We start from the raw sequence: 21738 nt of genomic DNA, 5'->3' as shown, positions 1-21738 counted from the left end.
TTCTGCTCTGCAGGCCACATGACTGCGTGGTCTGAAGACAAATTTATTAAAAAATATATATTTAAAAAATGAATGTTCAATTAAGTTCCAAGGTCATGTTTCATAATTCCAATATATGACTGATATTATTCATTTATTGCATCTGAGCCTACATACGGGACATTCTATGTAAATGTCTTTGAATATGCCCTAATCACTCAACCTGCTGTGTAATGTAATGTTGAATCCAAAAGGTGGAAGCATCGTCCTATAACTTTACTGATAACTGTTCTGGAATCATTGGAGGCATTTCATTTACAAAACTGAATGGAAGGTGTATGTAACCTGGTTTTGTTCACACTGTATAATCCTTAATAAAGAGGTACTTGCTTGTTTGCACTTTCAAGAATTTGTGTTAGGATGGATTTAAAGGTTCACAACACTTCCTCTTGTCGACATGTTGTATAATTGACCATTTAAACTTATTTATCCATCTCATTTAAGCATGCAAAGAAACTTTTATGCGATAAAAACCTAATGATTCAATGTACCACTTATTAAGCATTCAAGCTATGTGCTATATTTTTTTATTATAATTTTTGCCTTTATTGCTTACATATTACCCCAGTGTTGTACAATTATGTTTCACATAACAGCAGGATAATACTCCTCACAGTCCCTTTAATAAAAGCCAGGGATCATAGTGAGTTATAATCATGAAATGACTTTGACAGACTGATGTCCCTGCCTGTGACTTTGACACTTGGACACTTTACGATAACAATAACTTTACACTTTGCACAATCCCTCCCTCTAACTGTATATTTTTTATTTGAGTATAGTATTTTCTATTCAATTTTTTCTATTTAATTTTTGTTTCCTATTTTTTATGTTCTCTATATTTATAATTGCACAAACACACCACAGCAAATTCCATGTATGTGTAAACCTACTTGGCAATAAACCTGATTCTGAAATTATATGATTTATTGTATACATCAAATATACACAGTGGTGGAGGAAGTACTCAAATATTTTACTCAAGCAAAAGTAGAATTAAATAGACAAAGAATGTACCATTTTTAATTCTTGATTAAAAGTAAGTAAGTACTTGCTTTTGAATACATTTCGTATCAGTATTAAAAGTAAAAGTAGCCAGAGTAGCCTGTTCTCGAATGTAACGATCTATGACATTAACTGTGCCTACTGTATATTTTATTTAACACAAGAATAGTTAAGACTGTCACATTAATAATGAATACTGCAGATGATGCAACTGAAAACCCTGTCAAATTAATGGCCGAGTGTCCTCCTCCAAACCCATTGTAGATGTTTCTTCACCAGTGATGCTGCTGCAAGAGGTGGGGTCTAATGTTACCTGAGCAGGCAGGTAAAGTTGTGTCAGATAAACTTCAGAGAAAGTTGTATTTTAGTCATGTTACACCCTAAAGACATGGACGTATTGTAATGGAAATTTACTTAATAACTTCTTTGTTTATGCTTACAGCAGACATTTCCATCTAGGGTACAGCTCGACATAAACTTTATGATGCACCCACTGTCTAGCATGTGAGCCCATTGTCTGTTCACGTCTTGATCCTGAGGTCACCTGAATTCTATAGTGACCTTTTGTTGCACTCTGGTTTAAATGTGTTTGTCCTTGGTTTGAAGAACTCAGCTGACTGACAAAAACCCTAATCATACATGACACTATTTCCTCTCCAACACATTTCGGATGCAGCCTATAAGTCACACATTTACAGACGATATGTTCCAGACACAGAACAACCCATTCACCCCCCTGTGTGTTTTGGGGTCAGGAGGTAACCCAGAGACACTTAAATATGAGCACAGACACTTCACTTTTCATCTCTCTTGCAACCTCCACCTTGCCTGTGTGATCCTTTCTGCAGAAAGCTTTTACAAAGTCAACTTACAAAGACAACTTGTCTCAGAACCTCGTTTGTTGACCAATTTCCCCCACAGTATTCACACCTGGTGGTTTGCTCAGACGTTCACTTCCTCTCAGGTCAGTTTATATTTTAAATATTCTTTTATGAAGCTTTTGAGCAATGAATACATTATTATTTACTTACTCTGCATGCTAAAGTCAAGCTAACTATAAGCTTCTGCTGTTAATGGGGTTAATCAGGGTTTCCAGGGTCACTAACTTGCTAATTGATTAGCATAGCAAGCTAACTGCAGGTCCTAGGCTGTGCTACAGACAGTAGAGAGAGTACAAAAATTCAAACTTGTCAATAACTGAAACATGGTTCTTCTGTCAAACCTGTGGCAGATAAACTTTTGGTCAACTGATCATTCTTTTGTCTCATTATCTCAATGTTTAATGATATCTTGTACATGTTCCTTAGACTGAATGGTATGTTGAGGTAGCAACAGGTGTCAGGTCGGACATACACAAATTCAAAGTTATGCCAAAGCTATGTTATTATGTTCAGATCTTTATTTTACATATTAAAAACTATGAGAAATTACAAACATAAGGTACACACAAAGTTTATCAGACGTTTTTGATTCGGTTACATCTGCATTAGTCTGAGAGTATCTCCCTGGCCTCTTGTTCATCTGACAAAATCACGCAATTTATAAAATAATTGTAAAAAGGCAAATTGGACTGCTGCCTTAAATTATTTGTTTTTTTCAAATTTGCAATGGACTATAGGTTTGAAATAAAATGATTTGAAACATGCATCTATGTGAATTTGACACAAAAAAACAATCACCAAACTGTCCATTCTCGAGGCACAGGCACACATACACGAATGCAAAGCCAATATCACTGGTCAAGGTTGACCAAAGTTGAACTCCATGCTATGCCAGGCTGCGGATTTGCTTTGGCCCAGGAAGCAAAGGTTTTATTTTTATCTCCTTACTCGCACAGATTGGAAGTGAACTGGAGGCAAAGGTTCATCACTGCTACATCCGCGTCTGTGTGACTGTGCCCTACTTAGGGTTTCTCGTGTCTAAAATGTAACTAGATATCACTCTCTTCAAAAGGAAATATATTCTATTTTAGTAAAATGAGGCACTCAGGGATTGGTAAAGTTCATAGACACAACATTGAATACAATCTTAAGAGCAAGTTTGATCAAGCTGTAGTAATATTCCCCCCAAATGCCTGCACAAAAGTCAACGAACAAAAGTGTTTTTTTTTTTTTTCTTCTTACTTTTTTTCTAATCTGGGTCAAAAATATTTATGATGAGATGTATAAAAATGATCTGTAACCTATGCTCCGAACATATCCAGGTACACTTTGTGCTGATGCACTCAGTCACTCAGCTGGGCTATTGCCAACCTCCGTCTTCACTGCGTCCACTAGAAAACTGAGCTCATTCCTCAGAGTCTCATGGCGGTAGGCCATGCGGATTTGTGCCACATTTGTCCGCCGAATGTCGTTGCCCTCTGGTCCATCCTGTAAGTAGTTGGAACCAATGAAATGTTTCTTCTCCTGTGGGTGAAAAGGTGAATAATATATAATGAGAAGTTTGCAAAATGTGGCTGGCTCTTTTTTCAGAGCAGGTAGAGCCAATACATTTTTATAATATTTTTGGGGCTCATGTATACTGAGGACTCGGGCATATTCTGGGAATACAACGTATACTCCAAATTTACAATGCTCGGAATAGGGTGGCTTGAGTACTCTCGCATTGGCCGCAGTTTCGGTTAATCACAATGTTGCTATACTGGCCAATATTAACTTATCACAGATATATCAGTGTTGATGAGAAGACATGTATTTGGGGTCCTTTAGAAGATGTTGCACGAGAGCACTGTCTCCTATGTATTTATTGTCATATCAAACAGCCCTAATCAATGCTCTTTAGGAGCACCATTGTTCCTAACCAGTCACTTGTTGCTGTTTCCACACATACAGTGAGACAGGTCACCACTGTAGTTTAGCCAACAGGTCAATAGTTTGGAGCCTGGCATGATGGAATCTTACTTGTGAGAAGTCCAGCTGCCTCACAAGGTTAGTTGTCAGTTGAAACCATAGACATATACAGTAGGGTTGAAACATTGGATGTTTTTATTTTCAGCCTGCAAGTTTTTACAAAACTGTCTACCTGAAAGATAAATGGTGTTATGAAATATGTAGAAAGGATTGTCACCCCTTTTCCGCTTCCTAAAACCCAGTTCAGTCAGAGAACTCACGTTCAAATGTTTATTGCAGCAGTAGAACATGTTTAGTGTTTGGCGTCTAGGCTCTGACTTAATCACTCCATCAGATATGATGGGAGTGATGAGCAAGTACTTGTAACCCCCCCCCGTCGGAGCCTACAGGTGGATGCTGGGGTGGTGGAGGGGCTGAAGCAACTGGTAGCAATACTGCAGCAAAAGTGCGAGCAAAGGGTGTGATGGGAAATTTCTCTCTGCTTAAATAGACCGCCTGATAAGGTGGGTGTGTATTATAGATGGTTGTGGAGAGTGAGGTATGTCACATGATTGGAGCAACGCAGCTCGAGTTGGCTGCCTGAACTAGCTCACAGGGTTCGCTTCATTTATGTAAGTGATAGAGCAAATAGTTGAACTATACCTGGTGGGAGAGGCCGCTCTGCAGCACACTGTTCCTGGCTATCTCACACAAATCACAGGTGCTCAGCTTCCACAGCTGTCCTGCGATGGCATACTCCTCCATCAAAGCCTCCTAGAAGGGTTAAAAGCAACATTTGTAACAAGGTGCTAAGGTTTAGCAATACTTTAAGTATAATTCAGGGATCAGGTGTGAATTGTGTTTCATTCAAAGAATGGATTTTCTTTAGCTTATTTGTTTCAGGTGTAGCTGGGATTGGTTCAAGCCCCCGCGACCCTCAAAGGATAATGAAAATAAATGATCATGATCATTCTTGTGGTTCTGACCTTGGTGTAGTGGAACTGCATGGGGTCGTCTGTGGACAGAGACACACACAGGCCTTTTTGTAGAAACTCCCGCAAAGGGTTCTTGGAGTACTGCAGGAACAGGCTGTTGTTGCTCAGAGGGGACATGGCGATCGGGACCTGGGCCAGGTAGTACAGGTACTGCAACACTGGACTCTGGGGAGGAGGACGAAGCGTTGACACCACAGTAATTGGAAATCTCCTGCTATCTCTGTTATTGGTACCAAAATGTTATTTATTACAGCACAAATATTGGAACAAACTATCCAACATTTGTATTAGCACCTTTTAAGCTATCACAATGTACAGACTTCTGTATAAAACCCCAGTTAAGTATTGAGGAGTGCACCTTCTTGAGGTTGAGTCCATGGGAGATGTTGTCAGCTGTGAGAAAGGCAGAGACCAGGTGGGTGATGGAACCAGCCTCACCACAGTGGGGACGAAACTGGAAGGTGTTCAGTCCTCGCTCCCTGGGGCAGGACAAATAATAATACAGCACGATACAGTTGGTAAAATAATATTTTAGAAACTTCACATTACCGTGTGGACCACAAGGTCTAATTGTTCTGTAAATCATGCATTTTTTTATCAGTACTTTATCTCCAAGACAAAATTTGTGCAGATGAATCAATCCTTCGTGTACACATGTCATTTAACAGTAGGTGGTGATATTACGCTGTTACTGTATCTGCACTGCTGGAAATGAGCAGCATAGGGAGACGTCACCTCCTATTTTTAAACATTATTTCCATCAGCCTTCATGGCTTTATCTTTAAATCAATACAAACTTAGCCAAAACTTAAGTGACTTACTGCCTGTGCATATCACCCCCTCACCTGGAAAACGGAAAATGGATAGTCCTCTCATGTACATGGAGACTTTCCACCTACACAACCTTAATTTCCATCCAGATGAGAACACAAAAGTGACGATACAAATGCTCAAACAAGCATGCTGGGCCAGTTGGTGGCGATAAAGTCTCCAACAACGAGCCATCAAATACTAGAAAATAATGTTGTGAGCTTATGTCCAAGTAAGGGCTAGGCAGACACCAGTGAGTGCAGGTAATGTAATGCTGTGATGCGAAATATAGCTGCAAACTTGTAATTAGACCTAGCAGTGTTAACCAAACCTACAGAAACTTGCATATTGCCGCCATTGTTGTTTTCCTGGTGCAACAGTGGACATGTGCAAAAGAAATTGTGATTTCCCAAACACCCTTTTTTACATGTAGCCTCAGATACACAGGAACCAGAGTTTTTCTGCACTTTTGAAGGCATTTGATAAAATCTCCATTTTAGAGGCTTAGTGGTCCAAATACAGAGGAAAAAGTTTAAAAAGTGTTTTACCAAATAACTGCATTAGTGTGGACAGGGTGTAAGTGCCATTAAACTACTCTGGAATCTTTTGCATGGTTGCTCCATGCACAAACATGCAGGACTTACTTGCGCAGGTTGTTTAGCACCATGATGTTGGCATACATGTAGAACAGGTAGTAGGTGTAGGGAGGGTTGTCGTCTGTGGTCCACGCCTCAGGCGTTGGGCTTTTGTAAGAGAACATGTGGTCACTGTGTTTGGACTCATCATCCACACTGTCAAATCCTGTCACCTGCAGAACAGCGAAGATAATGTACCAAGATATAATCAATCAATCAATCAATCAAATTTTATTTGTATAGCCCATATTCACAAATCACAATTTGTCTCATAGGGCTTTAACAAGGTGTGACCTCCTCTGCCCTTAACCCTCAACAAGAGTAAGGAAAAACTACTAAAAAACCCTTTTAACAGGGTAAAAAGAAGGTAGAAACCTCAGAGAGAGCCACATGTGAGGGATCCCTCTCCCAGGACGGACAGACAATATAACAGCATTTATCTCTTACTGTCTTGTCTGTCTGTTCCCAGAGAGCTGAAGTTTCCATTTTAAAAAGCTTGCTGTCTGTTTCAGATTCCAGCATCATAGTAATACTTACATATTTTAAGAAAACATGTATTTCTTTGTGCTTCTGCGGATTGACTGTTGCCTCAAAGAGGGGACGGAAAATGTTTTCCAGCATCTTAGAGAAGTGTGGTACTAATTCCTTTGACCTGAAAATGTCACTGCAAGATAAAAGGAATGAAATCAGCTTTCAAACAACAAATATATTTTCATGTGCTTGCTTATTGAGAACAGCTCAGTGAGTTATGTTATTTGAGTGTGAGTTATATGACACTCTGCCTTTCTCCATGTAGAGCCAGAGTTGTCAAAACTGAATTAATCCACTCAAGATTTTGTAAACTAAGACTGAAAAAAGACAACATTTTATCAATATCACTCAATATTTAAAATAGGAAACAATATAACCCTGTCTAAGATGAGCTTTCCCACTTTCAAACAGTCCCACTCCCTTACATGTGTTAATCTAACCACATTTGTCTTAATGTGTAAGGGACGTGTGTGCTGTGTCTTAGTCGGCCTCTGCTACCACGGAACTTACTAGATCCTGGGAACTTGGATCATCCATCTCATGTTGGGTGAGTGGACCTTGTGTTGGATGAACCAGCTCGCCAGGCTCTCCCACTCACTGGGACAGCGTCCGTAAATTGACAGACGAGGCTCAGCGTGCTGGTACTTGCTCTCCTCCAGCTCTTTAGCTACTTCCTGAAACACACGCCAAGCCACAGGATGTTTGTCATGTTTCGTGATAAAGCTGAAGTGAATGTTAGTAATCACTCACTGGGTAGATAACACATAATTCTGTCATATTTGTGACATTTCTACATGCTAACAAAGGAAGTGCTATTTATACTCCAAAGAAACATTGTAGGAATAATAGATACTTGTACTCCATTAACATTTCAGACTACCACGTTGTGCAAGGGATCTGCAACATAGCCCACAAAATACACGCAAAGAAAAGCATGATACATCAAGTACACATACAGTGCACATGTTTAGGAGGAGAAAGAGAACTTTAAACTAAAAGTTAAATGTATGTTTGTATACACAATACCAGGACCTTTCAAATGGAGCCGCTATCATATATCTCATTATTCAGACCAGTGTTTTTCTACACTGACATAGCAAAATATTTTTTATTCTACAATTTGTATGTCTTAAATAATATTGTGATGATGGAAATAAAATTATCATTATCATCACTACTTTGTTATTTTGTTGGTGTTTGGTTGTTATGGATTTACTACTAAAAGCTTTGCAAGACCATAGTGAAGTATTTTATATATTTGATATTTAATACATCATCACCAAGTGACTATCTCCAGTACTGGCAAAAAGGTGGTCAACCAACCCACACTGTGCCACTTTGACTGTACCGAATTGTCAGTACAGATGGGTTCCAGTGTTGCAGCAGACAGGCAGAACACTAACATTCTTCCAAAGTAATGCAGTCAACATTTTAAATAAAATAATGTTGATTAGCCAAAGACTTTTCTCTACTTTTTTTCTGTTTGTCTGACAGTAAGAAGATTATAACAGTCATGTTTCCTTTTGCAGTTAAGTGACAGGAACATGATTTGGCATACAGTGAACCAGAAGGTTATTCTAATAATCATAGCTATCGCCCTGATTCTTATCATCCTTATGGGTTTATTGAGTTTTACATGTAATTTTATCCTATTCTTTAATCTGAGCAAAAAAACCTATTTAGAACAGATGAATGAAAACACCAGTGTGCAGAAACTTTATGTGATAAAAACTCATACTACACCTTGATGAGACGTGCAAAGTATTCTCCCTTGATGTAGTTGTCTGACTTCAAGTAGATCTCTCTCAGTTCGCTGGCTCCCACAGGGTTGTACTTGGAGTTGAACTTGTCAAACCGGTGAAATGTTTGTCTTCCCTGGGGAAGTAATTTGTGAGAGAGGATGAATCTTATTGATGGTCACATTTTTGTTCCAGCAAATCGACTGTGCTAATTATTTTCACATTAAACCCTGAGGACCTTGCATGGAACATCAAATAATTGCGCAACACTAATTGCATCCTTGTGCCAATAAGAACAGGTTACTGAAATGTGCTGCTGTTCTTTGAAAGCAAGAATTTAATTGTTGGCAGGCACGTAGTCATTATTCCTGATATACTTACTTTGAGGACCTGGTGTTTTAATGTAAACTATGCAAGGTAAACATGATAAAGGCTGTGTGGAAGCAATGAAACTGCAACTGGCTTTTTCAAATTATTCTTACAGCGTGCACGTCCAGCGAGTCGACGGTGAGGTCGTATGGGTCCATGTGGAGCTTGTTGAAGACTTCCTTGAGAGTGATTTTCTGACTGTCTTTCTCCAAAACCACTCGATCTGCCTCTGTTTGGTATGTTGCCTTTATAAATTTCAGCAGGTGCTTCTGGTTCATGCAACCAGCAGCATGTATATGTGTGTCCACCTGTGTTGGACATAAAGCAAACAGGGGTTTATTGTGTGTATATATATATATATATATTGCTAATGTTTGTATACAGAGATAAAGCTACCAACAAACCTTTCTAACATTGTAGAAGTCTCTGTGGGGAACACTTTTCAGCTCTTTTAGCTCTGCCATTTCATTCATCATTTCATGTAGGTAAAATTTAGAGGCCAAGAAGTTCAACCGTCTGTGGCAGTACGTTTTCCTTTGATGCAACACAAAAGAAAATCAGCAAAACAAAATCGAAACTTCAAAGATTTATCATCTTCAGGAACTTCTTTTAAGGTCCACCCTGTTGACTTCCCCTCAGACCAGGAAAGTAAAACTTATCACACTATATCGTGAAATATTGGTGAAAAACGGTGTAAAATCCTACTTGATTTTAAAAATATGTAAAACATTTGTGTACTCACGTCGGACCATCAGCTATCATAGCGAGGACATGGCTGAGGTCTATGGCAAAGGTCTCAAGGTCGGGGTAAGGGAGGCTGTGGAGTTGTTGTTGTTTTAGGGCCTCAGCATTGTCGTAAACATGAACTATGCCATCCTTCATCTGCAGCTCATAGTTCAAGTCCTCAGGAATACCCTCCATGGAATATGGGTCCTCCGCTTCATGAGGGATAGGCCAGATGTCTACAGGTGAAGATGAGAGAATGCTTTATGATTGAGTTACACGGGCAAAAGCAGCATCTCAACCTCATGAGAAACATTAAAAGACTCCATTAGATTATCATGATTATATAAATTGTGCACTATAATAAACGTTTATATTGTAATAAAATTGTTGAAGACAGTTTAGCACAAATAAAAATGGAAAACCTTTTTAACTCAGTTGTCCGGCATTCCGCAAGGACATGAGTTTGTAACATTTGAGTTTTTCTATATGACCGAGTTGTTTGTTATCAAATATGTGGAATTATCTATATGTGTAAGTAATGGCATGTGAGACATGGGCGTTTAACAGCCCAGGGAGGAGTAGTTAGGGCTAAAATGTTGCTTTTCTCTGAGCTGAAAATTCACAACTTGAGACAGATGAGTGATATAACGTGAAATCAGTTTTGCCACCTTGAACTCCTTACAGCATTTATATCTTTCTTATGTTATAAAGCGGATGGAAAAGCGATATTGTTGATAGGGCACCCGAGACATTTTTTCTTAATCAAACATATAGTGTGTCTTTGTTATACTGATTGTTGTAATACAGTACATGTGATGGGTTACTGCTAAATAGTAGGCATGTATTCATACTTTTAAAACACATGGCACTCTTTATGGCTTTGATTATGCTCAGTAAGAGCATGAACAGAGTGCGTGTAGGTAGGCAGGTTGGTTAGAGACAGACAGGTACGCCAGCCAATCATATCTTTTCATTCAGACTGAATTTTCTGCGAGCGGCCTGGGCATGATGCCCATGTCACCAATACCTGGTGGATAAAGGGCTCTCGTCTCTCATCCAGCTTAAACCCAAAGTGTTTTCACTTCACCTCCAGCTGCTTCACTGTGTGTGTCGCTCTTTGTGAGTGGGTATGGGGGGGTCATAGAGGGCATGTGTGTGTGTGTGTCAGTGTAGACTCTGCCTCGCTCTCAGACACAGAGAGAATCAACAACTTGCTAAATGCCAATGACAATTTATCAAGGTCAGCAAACTTATCGTGTTCATGGTTATAAATCGTAAGATAAGTCGATATAGTAATTATCACGACAGGCCTTATGAAAAAGAATCAGCTCAGCAGCGGCGGCCATAATTCTGCACAACGCTAAATGCATGTAGGGGAGTCACTGCAGTGCTTTTCTCTGCTCTCAGTCTGAGCTGTTGTTAACCTGGGATATTAAAGTGCCATCCATACATCCTTCAAACCTTTTTGCATCTTCCTCCATGTTTTTGTTCCTTGCCAAAAAGTGTAGTGTTGGTCAGTTGAGCTGGAGAAACTGCTACTGATCAAACAGGAAATCTCATATTTTGGCTTGTATGAACAAAGTGTATACAAAAACACTTCAGTGTTAACTGTAGAGTTTGTACACACCTGGCAAGACCTCATCTTCCTCCTGCCACTTCTCATTTTCAGCATTGCGGAGGATTCGGGCAGTGGTCCTGGGGAAACGGTGGTAGGCCAGCCTGGAGTACTTCTCTCTGATGAACAGTGCCCCGAGGAGACTCTGAGCTGCTTGCTCATAATCCTCAACTGTGATCTGGAAGTGTCATGTTAAAATGTTCACCTTTTGAAATGATGTAAATTCAAGTGGTTCAATGCATTTCTCGACATTAATAGTTTTTGTTTTTTAAAGATTAGATGGAGAAGAGAAACAACTACATGGCTTTTTCGAATTACAACAGAACATTTACCGATGGTAAACAGCTTGATTGATGCTCTTGCTCATGCTCCTGCCTATCTGGACATACTGGAGGTATTAAACAGATTGCATTTCAACAACCACACTATTTCATGCTTCAGCAGGATTGATTTGACCTCTATTTAGAGTTATAATATTTTCGTATTTATATTTTGTCTACAGTCTGCACTGTACTGAGAATAAACCCTTTGGGTAAGACACATGTTGGCCAAGATTCTAGAAATTGTTCTAGATAAATCTAGAAAGCAACCCTCACATGTTTGTGGTAGGTGTAGTTGTGCATTAACAGGCTTACCCCTGCACAGTAATCTCCGCTGATGGTAACTCTCTGAAAGTCCGGGAAGCTCTCATGGTCAGCTGTGACTGGTGAGAGCAATGGGGAAACCATAGCCTGGGCCCAGTCACCACTGACTGGCATCTGTAAAGATACTGACTGCGAACGCTTCAACATGAAACTTAACTTCCTAGTAACACACAAAAAAGGAAAAAATCTCACATCTCCTCAATAACATTTTGGAGTATTTCTGTTATTTGGAATTGTATGACCCAAAGGCTGTGCATTTGTATTTCTTACTTCTTAGCAGACTCTTCAGATTGTTGCTCAGCCAGCTCTTTCTGCAGCGCCCGTTCTCTGTTCTCATGCAGACCAATGGGACAGTCTTCTGGCACGGTGAACAGTGCCATAGCATCTTTGGTGTCTTCCTCCTTCAGGGCCGAGGCGTAAACCTTCTCTGCTAGCAGGCGTACCCTCTCGTCCACATCACTAATTGAAATTCTTGGGAAAAGCCGCGGCATTTCTAAAAGGGTCAAGAAAAATGTCAGTTTTACTGAGTCCTTGTTTGTCTTGGCAAGGAAGGCGTTGTTTAAAAAAGTTTTTTAAAGAAAGTGCATGTTTATATGTCTTAGTTTGCAATGTTATCAATGCTTCTGGGCACAACATTTTTGCATAAGTTCACAGTGAATGCTGGGTTATGTCAAATTAAAACTCCATTTGTTTTTCAACATCAATTTTCTTGTTGGTCCATATAGTTATGTTAAAGGTGTGTATTTCAATGGAAGGACTTAGGTTGGATTGACAAGGGCTGGTTATTCCAATTCGCCGGTGAGCTAAGTCTTGGCCTATCGTCCTGGCACATGCAGCAAGCTCTAATATACACACCTAATGACAAGGACACAGATAGGGCTGGTGTTAAGCCAAGTTCGGCACACGAGCTGAGAACTGCATGCCCGGAGTAGGAACACACATGCAACAAAAGCTAGTGTTACACATCTTCCAGTATGTGCATGGTCCATATGTCCACTTTTCCACAAGTGCACCGACTTTGCAGACTAGTTAGAGAACTACAACTACAATTTATATGGTGTCCACACAAGTTAATAATGATACTGTGTCAGGACAAATTAGATTGTGCAGCCTGCCACAGTCTAGGTAATTATTAGGGAAACATGGGGTATTCGAGTTTCAATGTGATAACATGGTTTTGGAATCAGACAAACTAACAACGCATCATATTTCACCTCAACTCTCAATGTAATAAAATATGACAGCACTTAATGAAGAAATAACATCTTAGTGGTGGCAGTAAATACAAATACCAGGATGATAAACATGAGACGTCGAAAGGAGTTTGAGGTGAGGGGGGGGGGCAATGAACTTGGCACGTTTTGCAAAGCCTCATTTTAACTCACATAAGTAAACATGCTGTCTTGTGTTTCAACACTGACTACATGTTCTGCCAGTGTGTCAGGCAAGTTACAGTAAACATCACGGCCCCGGGTGTCCTATACTGGCATTGTGACCTCCTAAAACCCTTGGGGGGAGAACCTTTCTGTGACCCCAGAGCACTGGTATGTAGCCCAGAGAGAACTGACAACATGAGGAGAATTTGCTTCCACAGTCTGTTTGTCTGTTGATACATCTGTGTTTGGTTTGTATGAATGAATCAAACATAGGAATATCAGTCAATTTCCTTTGAATTCAACTGTACAACATTATCCTGCAATATATGTTCTGGATGAATTTTTATTAATTTGCATCGGTGACTGATGTTTAGGAGGCATGCTTCTAGATGCTGTGTTGACAGCTGATTGCAGATTAAGTTTCAAGGCTTAATGTTTTTCCTGCATTTTGCAATGGTATTCTTTTGAGTTGGTCAAAGTAGTTTTTTCTTCTGTAACTCAATTTCTTAGTTAGCATTTAGGAGAAACTACCACATCAAGTTGAACTACAAACATATGAACATTGAAGTGAGTAAACATTCGCAAGGAATTTCATGCTGAGTCATAGGATTCTAGCTTTTATTTTACATAGAAAAACGAATATCATTTAGTGTTTTAATTGTATTATTAACATAATTGTTGGTTCTCAAGACCTTTTGGTGGGAACACAGTGATGTTTATTTGTATTGACCTGGTTCTCTTACATACCCCTGGCATGAACGTGGGTCTTATTTTTAGACTTGACTCTGTGAATTCATTTGTTTATCAGAGCAGATGAAGAACAGCAGAGTAGGTTTTTAAATAGCTCTGGCTGCTTGCTTCATCTCCCTGGAGCAAACGCTACAGTTTCAATCCAACATCCCCTCGGCAGAGATGTTTGGCTGTTCTAATCACCATGTCATCACTGTTACCAACCGCCACATTGCCAGTTCCAGCATCAATCCCTGGTGCTATTTGAATCAACAAGCACAGGACAAATGGCAAACTTCTGTGCTGCAGAGTCACCATCCTAAGTGGTTTAGATGCAACTGAATCCTTTTGAAAAGTGAGAAATCTTGGCGCTTTGACAGATGACAATTGCAGCATTTGCACAAAAGTTGCAGTCTGTTCCATTGCTAGCATATTTCAGAAGCTGTCATTCCTTACGAGCCTCTTTGCAAATGCACACTCTCCCTCCTGGAACAGCTGAGCAGCCTCTAGGATGACCTTGACCCACATACACTAGCTATAAAAACCTGGCCTTTACAAAGCAGTTTGTTTAACATTTCAATCAGTCTTTTAACATTTCAAACTTCAGTTATTCAGCTGATTTTTTTCTCCAAAAGAATGGACCTTTTGAAATGGCCTAACATTTCACAAAAAGTTTCAGTGTTTCGCAATACTATAAATTTTGTCTTTTTTCAGTATCACTTTGGCTAAAAGCTAATGTACTTGTCATAGAACCAGAAAGTGTATCATCCATCAAATCTCCCCACTTGACTGCCTCAGACCATAGACATGAATTAACCAACTGGTAAATGTCATCACATTGCATCTCAGTGCACTATACAGTTTTATATTCACTGGTGGAAGCTCTGTCCGTCTCTTACCTTCCATATTGATATGGGCCATGTTTGTCCCTCTCAGTCTTTGCCTGTTGAGTCAAGTATTTCAGCTTTTATGTGTTTGCTTCTGTCTCTTCCCTACTTCTTATCTTTGACTCCACTATTTCATATGCCAGCCACTCTATGTCGGGTCTTACAGAAGACTTTGAAGTGTTGCTGAAACCTCTTGATGCTGTCAAGTCCTCGGGTCTGGTGTCTGTATCTGTCTTGTATCTACGGTGCGTCTCTGCTGTGTTTTCACTCCAACTGCTTGGTCAGGCTTTGCTCTGCTCTTTATGTGGTCTGGTGTCTGTATGTATAATGCAGCTGCTAGTTGTTGCTGTGTTGAGTGTCCCTCTCTCCCTATTTTAGGCCACCGAGAGTGTCATGGCAACAGGGGCTGCGTATCCAAGCTGGTATGTCACAACTGGCTGCTAACATGTGAGGGGCTGTCTGTGAGATGGGGCAATAAGATGAGCATGAAATACTGTGGCTCTAGAGGAATTGTCAAGTACAAACAGCACAAATGAAAGACTCAAACTTTACATGTGTTGTGTTTCGTGAACTGCTGATTTAACAACCTAAATAGACTAATTACTAAATGTGAACAGTTTTTACAGAGGAAATAATTTTGATGTGCAATTTTCAATAATCCATTCTTTACTAAAAGAAAACAATAAAATTACTATTGAATCCATTAATCCATCGAATGTTTCATGGTTAAAATAGCATATCTTAGCTTTTTGTACAGTAAATACTTTACTCTGTTGCTAATGTGGTTAATTCATGTTTACATCTGCATGGCAAAGAAGACTATGGATAGGTATTGTTTTACTCTGACCGAGATGCTGCTGTATTACACAGGGTCAGAGTGCAGCTCAGAAACTGTATTGCACTTGAACATAATTTCATATGCACATGTACAAAAATTCATTTGAGCTTCGTCTGTGGTGACCAGTCCGGACACTGGCGTTTTTTTTTACAGCAGCCATTATGAGCCATCATGTTTTGCCAGGCAGCTCAGTATAGCAAAGTGTTAAATTTGATTAATTTCTTCATTTTAGATTTTCTATAATATATTTATATCACTGTTATTATTCACTTACCTTAAGATTATATAGAAAATTGTTTATTCAAAAAAGATTTCATTGTGTTCTGTAAAGATCCATTATTATGGGCTGGTAGGTGGAGTAGGTAGAGTATTAGTTTAGCATTGAGGTGTCAGGTGTGACTGTGAGTCAGGTAAGATGGCCCAAGGAAGGTCAGGGCGTGCTCTGAATGAGGGAAGTGCAAATTCATTGAAAAGTAAAGTGTTTGGCACATTTGGCATGACAGGAATCAAGGCAGTGGAATCCCACATGCAGGTGTTGAGAACCACAAAATCGCCAAGTCAACCTGCAAACCGATGCCAGATATTTCCCAGTTCTGTTCTACCCTTGCCAACACCACGTGTCCATCCCATGCTCCAATACAAACACAAGGACTAACTGCAACACATCTCTGGCCAACATTCTGATGAACATCTACACTAAAAGCAATGTTGTGTATGAACAAAGTGGAAAGAAAATCTAGATTTTTCCTTGTGACATTGGAAAAGTCTTGATGTCTTAAGTCGAACTTGCCTTAAGCTGCACGGACATTGTACAATTCCATCCTAGGGGAAAGACTGTGATGGTCAACATACATTGGAGTATTTACTCACCTTTCCCTAAGCATGGTGAAGACATCTGCTTACAAAGGGGAGCGTCCCTTTTACTCATTTTGATCTGTTGGGAGAAACAAAGGTTCAATTAACTTTGGACTAATCCACACTACATGCTGTGGAGTTGTATTTAAAGGTGATGTCTGGGTGAGCTGAGTTTCAAGTCTGTATAAGTAAATTAAAATAGAACAGAGGTGACACAGCATCATGTTGACCTGGCATTTCAAGAATATGTACTAAGAGCCACGTCGAACACCTCTTTCAGGTTAACTTCTATGAAATCAGCTTGAGGGTTCTTTGTCTAAAACACATTGGTAGAGCTGCAACTAACAACTAATTCTGACTAGTCATAATTCAAGTATATATCTGAATCTGCAAAGATGGTAATAAATCAACTAAATTGTGGATATCAATAATGAAAAGCCCCACCCACCTGAATAGCAAAAGTAGTTTGAGCCAAATAGTCAAAATATAATTACAGATGCTGAAATTTAGGGGGGTTTGAGTAATTAAAACAGAATCAAAGATTGTTTTGACATGTCATAGATCAGTGGTTCCCAAATGGTGGATCAGTGAATTATGAAGTGCCTGCCTTAATATTTTTAAGAATGCACCAATTTAGAGGTTTCCTTGCACAGTTTACAGCTTTCGTTCTCTGAGAATTTCTTTCATATCCAGGCAAAGTTGTTGTACACTGAAATATCCTTAACTTAATCGATATACAAACAAAACTAATAGAATCGAACCCAGCCCTAGTAAGAAAATACCAATGCATATAGGAACTGTCAAGAAAAGGTATAGTAGGTGTATAACTACCAAAAGGTGCAGTGAAATATTTTGGGTGCACCTAACTTTTTCCTTAACATTTTACCAGCACAAAAGTTTAGGTGTACCCAAAATATGTAACTGCGCCTTTTGCACCAGTGCAACCAATGTTAAAAGTCAGTCTGGAGCACTGATACGGAAAATTATAAAATTACTTTTTGATTTATCATATCCGATATTTTTATGCACAAATTTCTCAAAACAGAGGTACATTTTTTAAATGCTTTACTCGTTTACTTTAATTAGTGAAAATGACTGATATCTGATAGCTTTACACAGTATGCTGGAAACTAAAGGCTTTCATGTAAAGTGTTCCCACACTTTTAACGACTTGTCTCTGCTGTATCATTGCAGGTTTTATCTCCTCCATTTTTCAAATGTTTGGCATTGGCTGGTTTGCTGTGTGTGCTGTGCATTATAACAGACCGGATTACTACATTACTAAATTAGTTGCCAACTGTTCTAATAATCAATTTGCAATAGTGACTTTTCACTGAACAAGGTCAGATGTCTAAGTACTGAGGTGACCAACTGTAGTAGAGTAACACGAGTACTAAAGAGGAACCTAAGCGTGTAGTTGGCAACTAGAGTTTTGCTTGAAATGGTGTGTTGATTTTGGAATATCCTGTTTCTTTGTTTTCTTTTTCCTGTTTTCAGTTGGCTAATGCACTCACAGCAAGACAGCCGCTTTTATTTCATGATTAAAGGGACTGCATGGACGAAGTGCATGCAGTTCTTTTTTTTAGAACTCATTTTCTATTCAATATGATGCATGTCAAATTTCTTGGCTTTCAACGATGCCTTGAAATGCATGTAAAATGTCAAGGCCTCAGTGGCAGCCGAGTTAGTCTGAGGATCAAGAGAGCGTATATTCTTGTAAGCACATAGAGGTCAGGATGTCCTCGCCTTGAAATGAGTCAGTTCTATCCGGAGGAGGCCACAAGCATGGAATGTAAACATGAATATATTTGAAGATGCAGGCAACACAAACAATCTTTGTACTTAGAAAAGTTTCTGTGAAGATGTTTTGAAACTGGTTTTCTAACAAATATATATAAAAGACAATGAGCGCAGTCGCACGTCACCACATACACTCAACTTCTTTGGAAATACCTGCTCAACAAGTTGTGGCCTGACAATGGAATGCACTGTTTTCTAGGTATGAAGCGATGAAGTGAAAACTGCAGTATCATTATCTGAGTTGAGCTGGTAAGAAATATTAATATGACATTCTTTGTGATAATAATCATTATCATTATGATGTTTTTTTACTTTTGGGCATATTGCCCAACTGTAATTTAAGTTTGATATGAAGTAGGGTAAATTGTCAGTGGGCACTATAATGTAATGTCTCTGTATGTCAGTGTCAGTCAGTATATTGGCTGGTCTACCACTTTGGTCCAGACTGAAATATCTTAGCTTAAACTAACTTTAGTGTCATTAAATTACAATGAACTCCAATAGAATTCCACCTTGAACTCATTTGTTTTACTGAAGTGTGTAAACAGTTAAAGGGGACATAGCATGCCCATTTTACCACAAGTTGATATGGTTCCTTGGGGTCTTAATGAAATGTCTGTAACATACTTTGGTCAAAACACATGTAACAAAACGCGCAAGTGTTTTTTTCCCAGAGTTTTTGGGTTGGTAGACATGCCAGATACCCATATTAACGTGTAGAAGCACTAACAAAGTGGAATTTGCATGCTATGTCCCCTTTAAAACAGGACCCTGTTACAGCCACAGTATCTCTGGGCTTTACAGGACCCAGCAAGAGTATTCCTCATCCAAGCCATGCTGTCTAGGTTCTTAAACTAACCCGTGCTGTAGCAGACCTTTCTTTGGACTGTGTGGAAACAGCAGAACAAAAATACACATGCTCAAAGAGGACAACAACATACCATACAACACTCAAAAGGCTGAGAAATAAACACCCCCACCAACATTCTGGTGTAAGCCAACAGTGTAACAGTCACTTAACGACAACAAGTCCTTTTGTAATACTCTAGATGCATGAATATCTGGAAAACAAATTCAGCACTGAAAACATCTACAACTTTTCACAAATTATGTCTATCTTTTTCTGTAGAGTAACTGATCTATATTGACCTCCAAGACAAAATGCACGAGACAATGTTGAAAGCAGGGCAAAAGCAAGAATGATGGGCAAAAGAAAGAGGAGGGTAAGAAGATAAGAGTTAAAGACACAAAGCATGATTGTGAAAGCAGTGGTACTCACCGTTTGCAGGGTGGTGGACAATGTTAGCACTTCTTTGTACAGTAGGGACTCATTTAGGCGTCACGGGACAGAAGACAAGTCCTAACAGAGCAGCCTCCTCCAGCGTGCAGGCACAAAGCCAGTTCACTCTTTCAGTGCCAATGTGAAGAGTAGAGAGTGCACAACTGACAGCTCAAAATGAGTTCAGGAAGTGATTTGCATCACTTGAGGAAATGCAGGAGGAAGTTTGAATTTGGACCAGAGCTTCACACCACATTTTCAGTAGTATGGAAACATGACTCGCTGTTTGTATGCAGTATTCTTCATGATTAATCTCATTTAGATGATATGATTTCACTAAAATATGCTGAGATGAGTGTTGGATTATATTTACACAAATGGAAAGTTTTAATTCAGTCAAAATTAATTCAGTTAATAACTTGCAGATGACCCTTTAATTCATCAGTGCTTGTCTTGACTCAGGTCAGGGTCTGATTCATCTTTGCTGTTTTGCCTGGGCAAGAGTCTTAGGTTCCATAAAAACACCCAACGACCCCAGCATACTTTTGACAAGGTTATTCAAATCTGTCTGTGGATCATCTTTGCAGAGCGAGGCATAGAACATTTCTGAGTGGTGGAATACGACACCACCATCTGGACAGTGAAGGAAAAGGATTTTGATTCTATAAACCTTATACCATTAACTTTACTATAGTATACTATATTATTTTGTATTATTTAAGAACATTGGACAAGATGGAGAATATCCATTGTGTATATATATGCTATATAATAATAATAATAATAATAATAAACTTAATTTGTATAGTACCTTTCATACAAGAATTTCAGAAGTGCTTTACATAAAATATAGATACAAATATGTTAAAATGTTATTCAAATAAGAGAACAGATTTTAAGAAACATAATTAATTTAAGAAACATGTAAAAATGACATGCAAAAGAAAAGGAAATTAAAAAAGAAAGAAATTAGATATTACAAATTTCATAAAAAATTTAAAATGATAAAATAAAAAATATAAGAGTGCTGGTGTGCCAACAAGTGTAAGATCTAGTTAAAGACTGAAGCAAAGAGAAATGAGTTTACTTTTCTTTTACATTACAGACATTTGTAATGTTCAGTCTGTTCCAAAACTTTGGAGCGTAGTTTATTAAAGCTGTATCTCCTTTTTTCTTTCAGCTGTTGTTTGGAACTTCTAATCGCTGCAGATGATCTCAGTGCTCGAGAGGGAACATAGTTGACTAGAGAGTCAGCTGTGTAACTCGGTCCCCGCCCATTCAGAGCCTTGTATGTAAGGAGGAAAACCTTAAAGTCAATCCTGTGTGTTACAGGTGACCAGTGCAGAGCAGCTAGAACTGGACAAATGTGTTCTCTCCTCTTGGTTCTGGTTAATAGCCGAGCTGCACATATCTGAATGAGCTGGAGTCTCTATTGCTTTTTTCCGCATCTGTCTGAGTTATAAATGGCCGAACCTTGTCTGAGGTGGAAGAATTAGGTTTCTGTCACCTTGTTAATGTGGGCCTTGAAACTCAGATCTGAGTCTAAAATAACACCTAAACTTGTCACCCCTGATTTTATCTAAGGTGTTTGCCTACCCAGATTATTTTGTAGCGTTTCTCATTTTTTGGGGGGACTTTCGAACTAAAAGGATTTTTGTTTTGTCCTCATTAACTTTTAGGAAATTATTGCTCATCCATGTATTTGTTGCTGAAAGACATTTTGTGATGGAATGCAGAACGTCCTCATCATTTGGCTCAGCAGCGATGTTCAATTGTATATTATCTGCGTAACCATGGAAACAAACATTGTGCGCTCAGATGATGTCACTCAGTGGCAGCATGTAAAGTGAGAGTAATAAAGCTCCAAGCCAGCTCCCCTGTGCACTCACAGCACACGCATGCGCAGGGGTGCACTCCAGTATCGGTGAATGCAATTATGGAAGAACTTTTCTTTCATAATTACTAAGAATAAGAAGTGACCGAGCTTCATAGGACTGAAGACCCTGAAGTAAACCTGAAGTTATCCCGAAGTTATCCC

General features: G+C 39.1%; 2 protein-coding genes across 4 annotated transcripts in view; one reads left to right on the top strand and one right to left on the bottom strand.

The window, feature by feature from the left end:
* The window catches only part of rnf141 (ring finger protein 141), a 9860-nt gene extending 9486 nt beyond the window's left edge, over nucleotides 1-374 (top strand). For both annotated transcript variants that reach the window (XM_035155977.2, XM_035155978.2), the window contains exon 6: nucleotides 1-374. This exon is cut by the window's left edge and continues 2835 nt beyond it. The gene's annotated coding sequence lies outside the window, so the exon portion shown is untranslated.
* Nucleotides 375-2421: 2047 nt separating this feature from the next.
* On the bottom strand, nucleotides 2422-19827 carry LOC118109129 (AMP deaminase 3). 2 transcript variants are annotated; one of them, XM_035155975.2, is made up of 16 exons: nucleotides 19701-19827; nucleotides 16637-16700; nucleotides 12207-12429; nucleotides 11928-12096; nucleotides 11305-11470; nucleotides 9694-9913; nucleotides 9356-9485; nucleotides 9065-9259; nucleotides 8587-8718; nucleotides 7354-7517; nucleotides 6850-6976; nucleotides 6322-6485; nucleotides 5226-5346; nucleotides 4859-5032; nucleotides 4536-4646; nucleotides 2422-3449 (listed from the first exon to the last, which is right to left on the bottom strand). In XM_035155975.2, exons 2-16 carry the CDS (start codon nucleotides 16692-16694, stop codon nucleotides 3273-3275), a joined length of 2331 nt encoding a protein of 776 aa, XP_035011866.2. In that variant the 5' UTR covers nucleotides 16695-16700; nucleotides 19701-19827; the 3' UTR covers nucleotides 2422-3272. The 2 variants fall into 2 exon arrangements, with proteins under 2 accessions (XP_035011866.2, XP_035011867.2); XM_035155976.2 differs by lacking the exons at nucleotides 16637-16700; nucleotides 19701-19827 and adding an exon at nucleotides 14941-15291.
* Nucleotides 19828-21738: the final 1911 nt, after the last annotated feature.

Source organism: Hippoglossus stenolepis, chromosome 5 (assembly GCF_022539355.2).
Source record: "Hippoglossus stenolepis isolate QCI-W04-F060 chromosome 5, HSTE1.2, whole genome shotgun sequence".
Classification (NCBI taxonomy): Eukaryota; Metazoa; Chordata; class Actinopteri; order Pleuronectiformes; family Pleuronectidae; genus Hippoglossus; species Hippoglossus stenolepis.
This window is presented reverse-complemented; position numbering and strand designations above follow the sequence as displayed.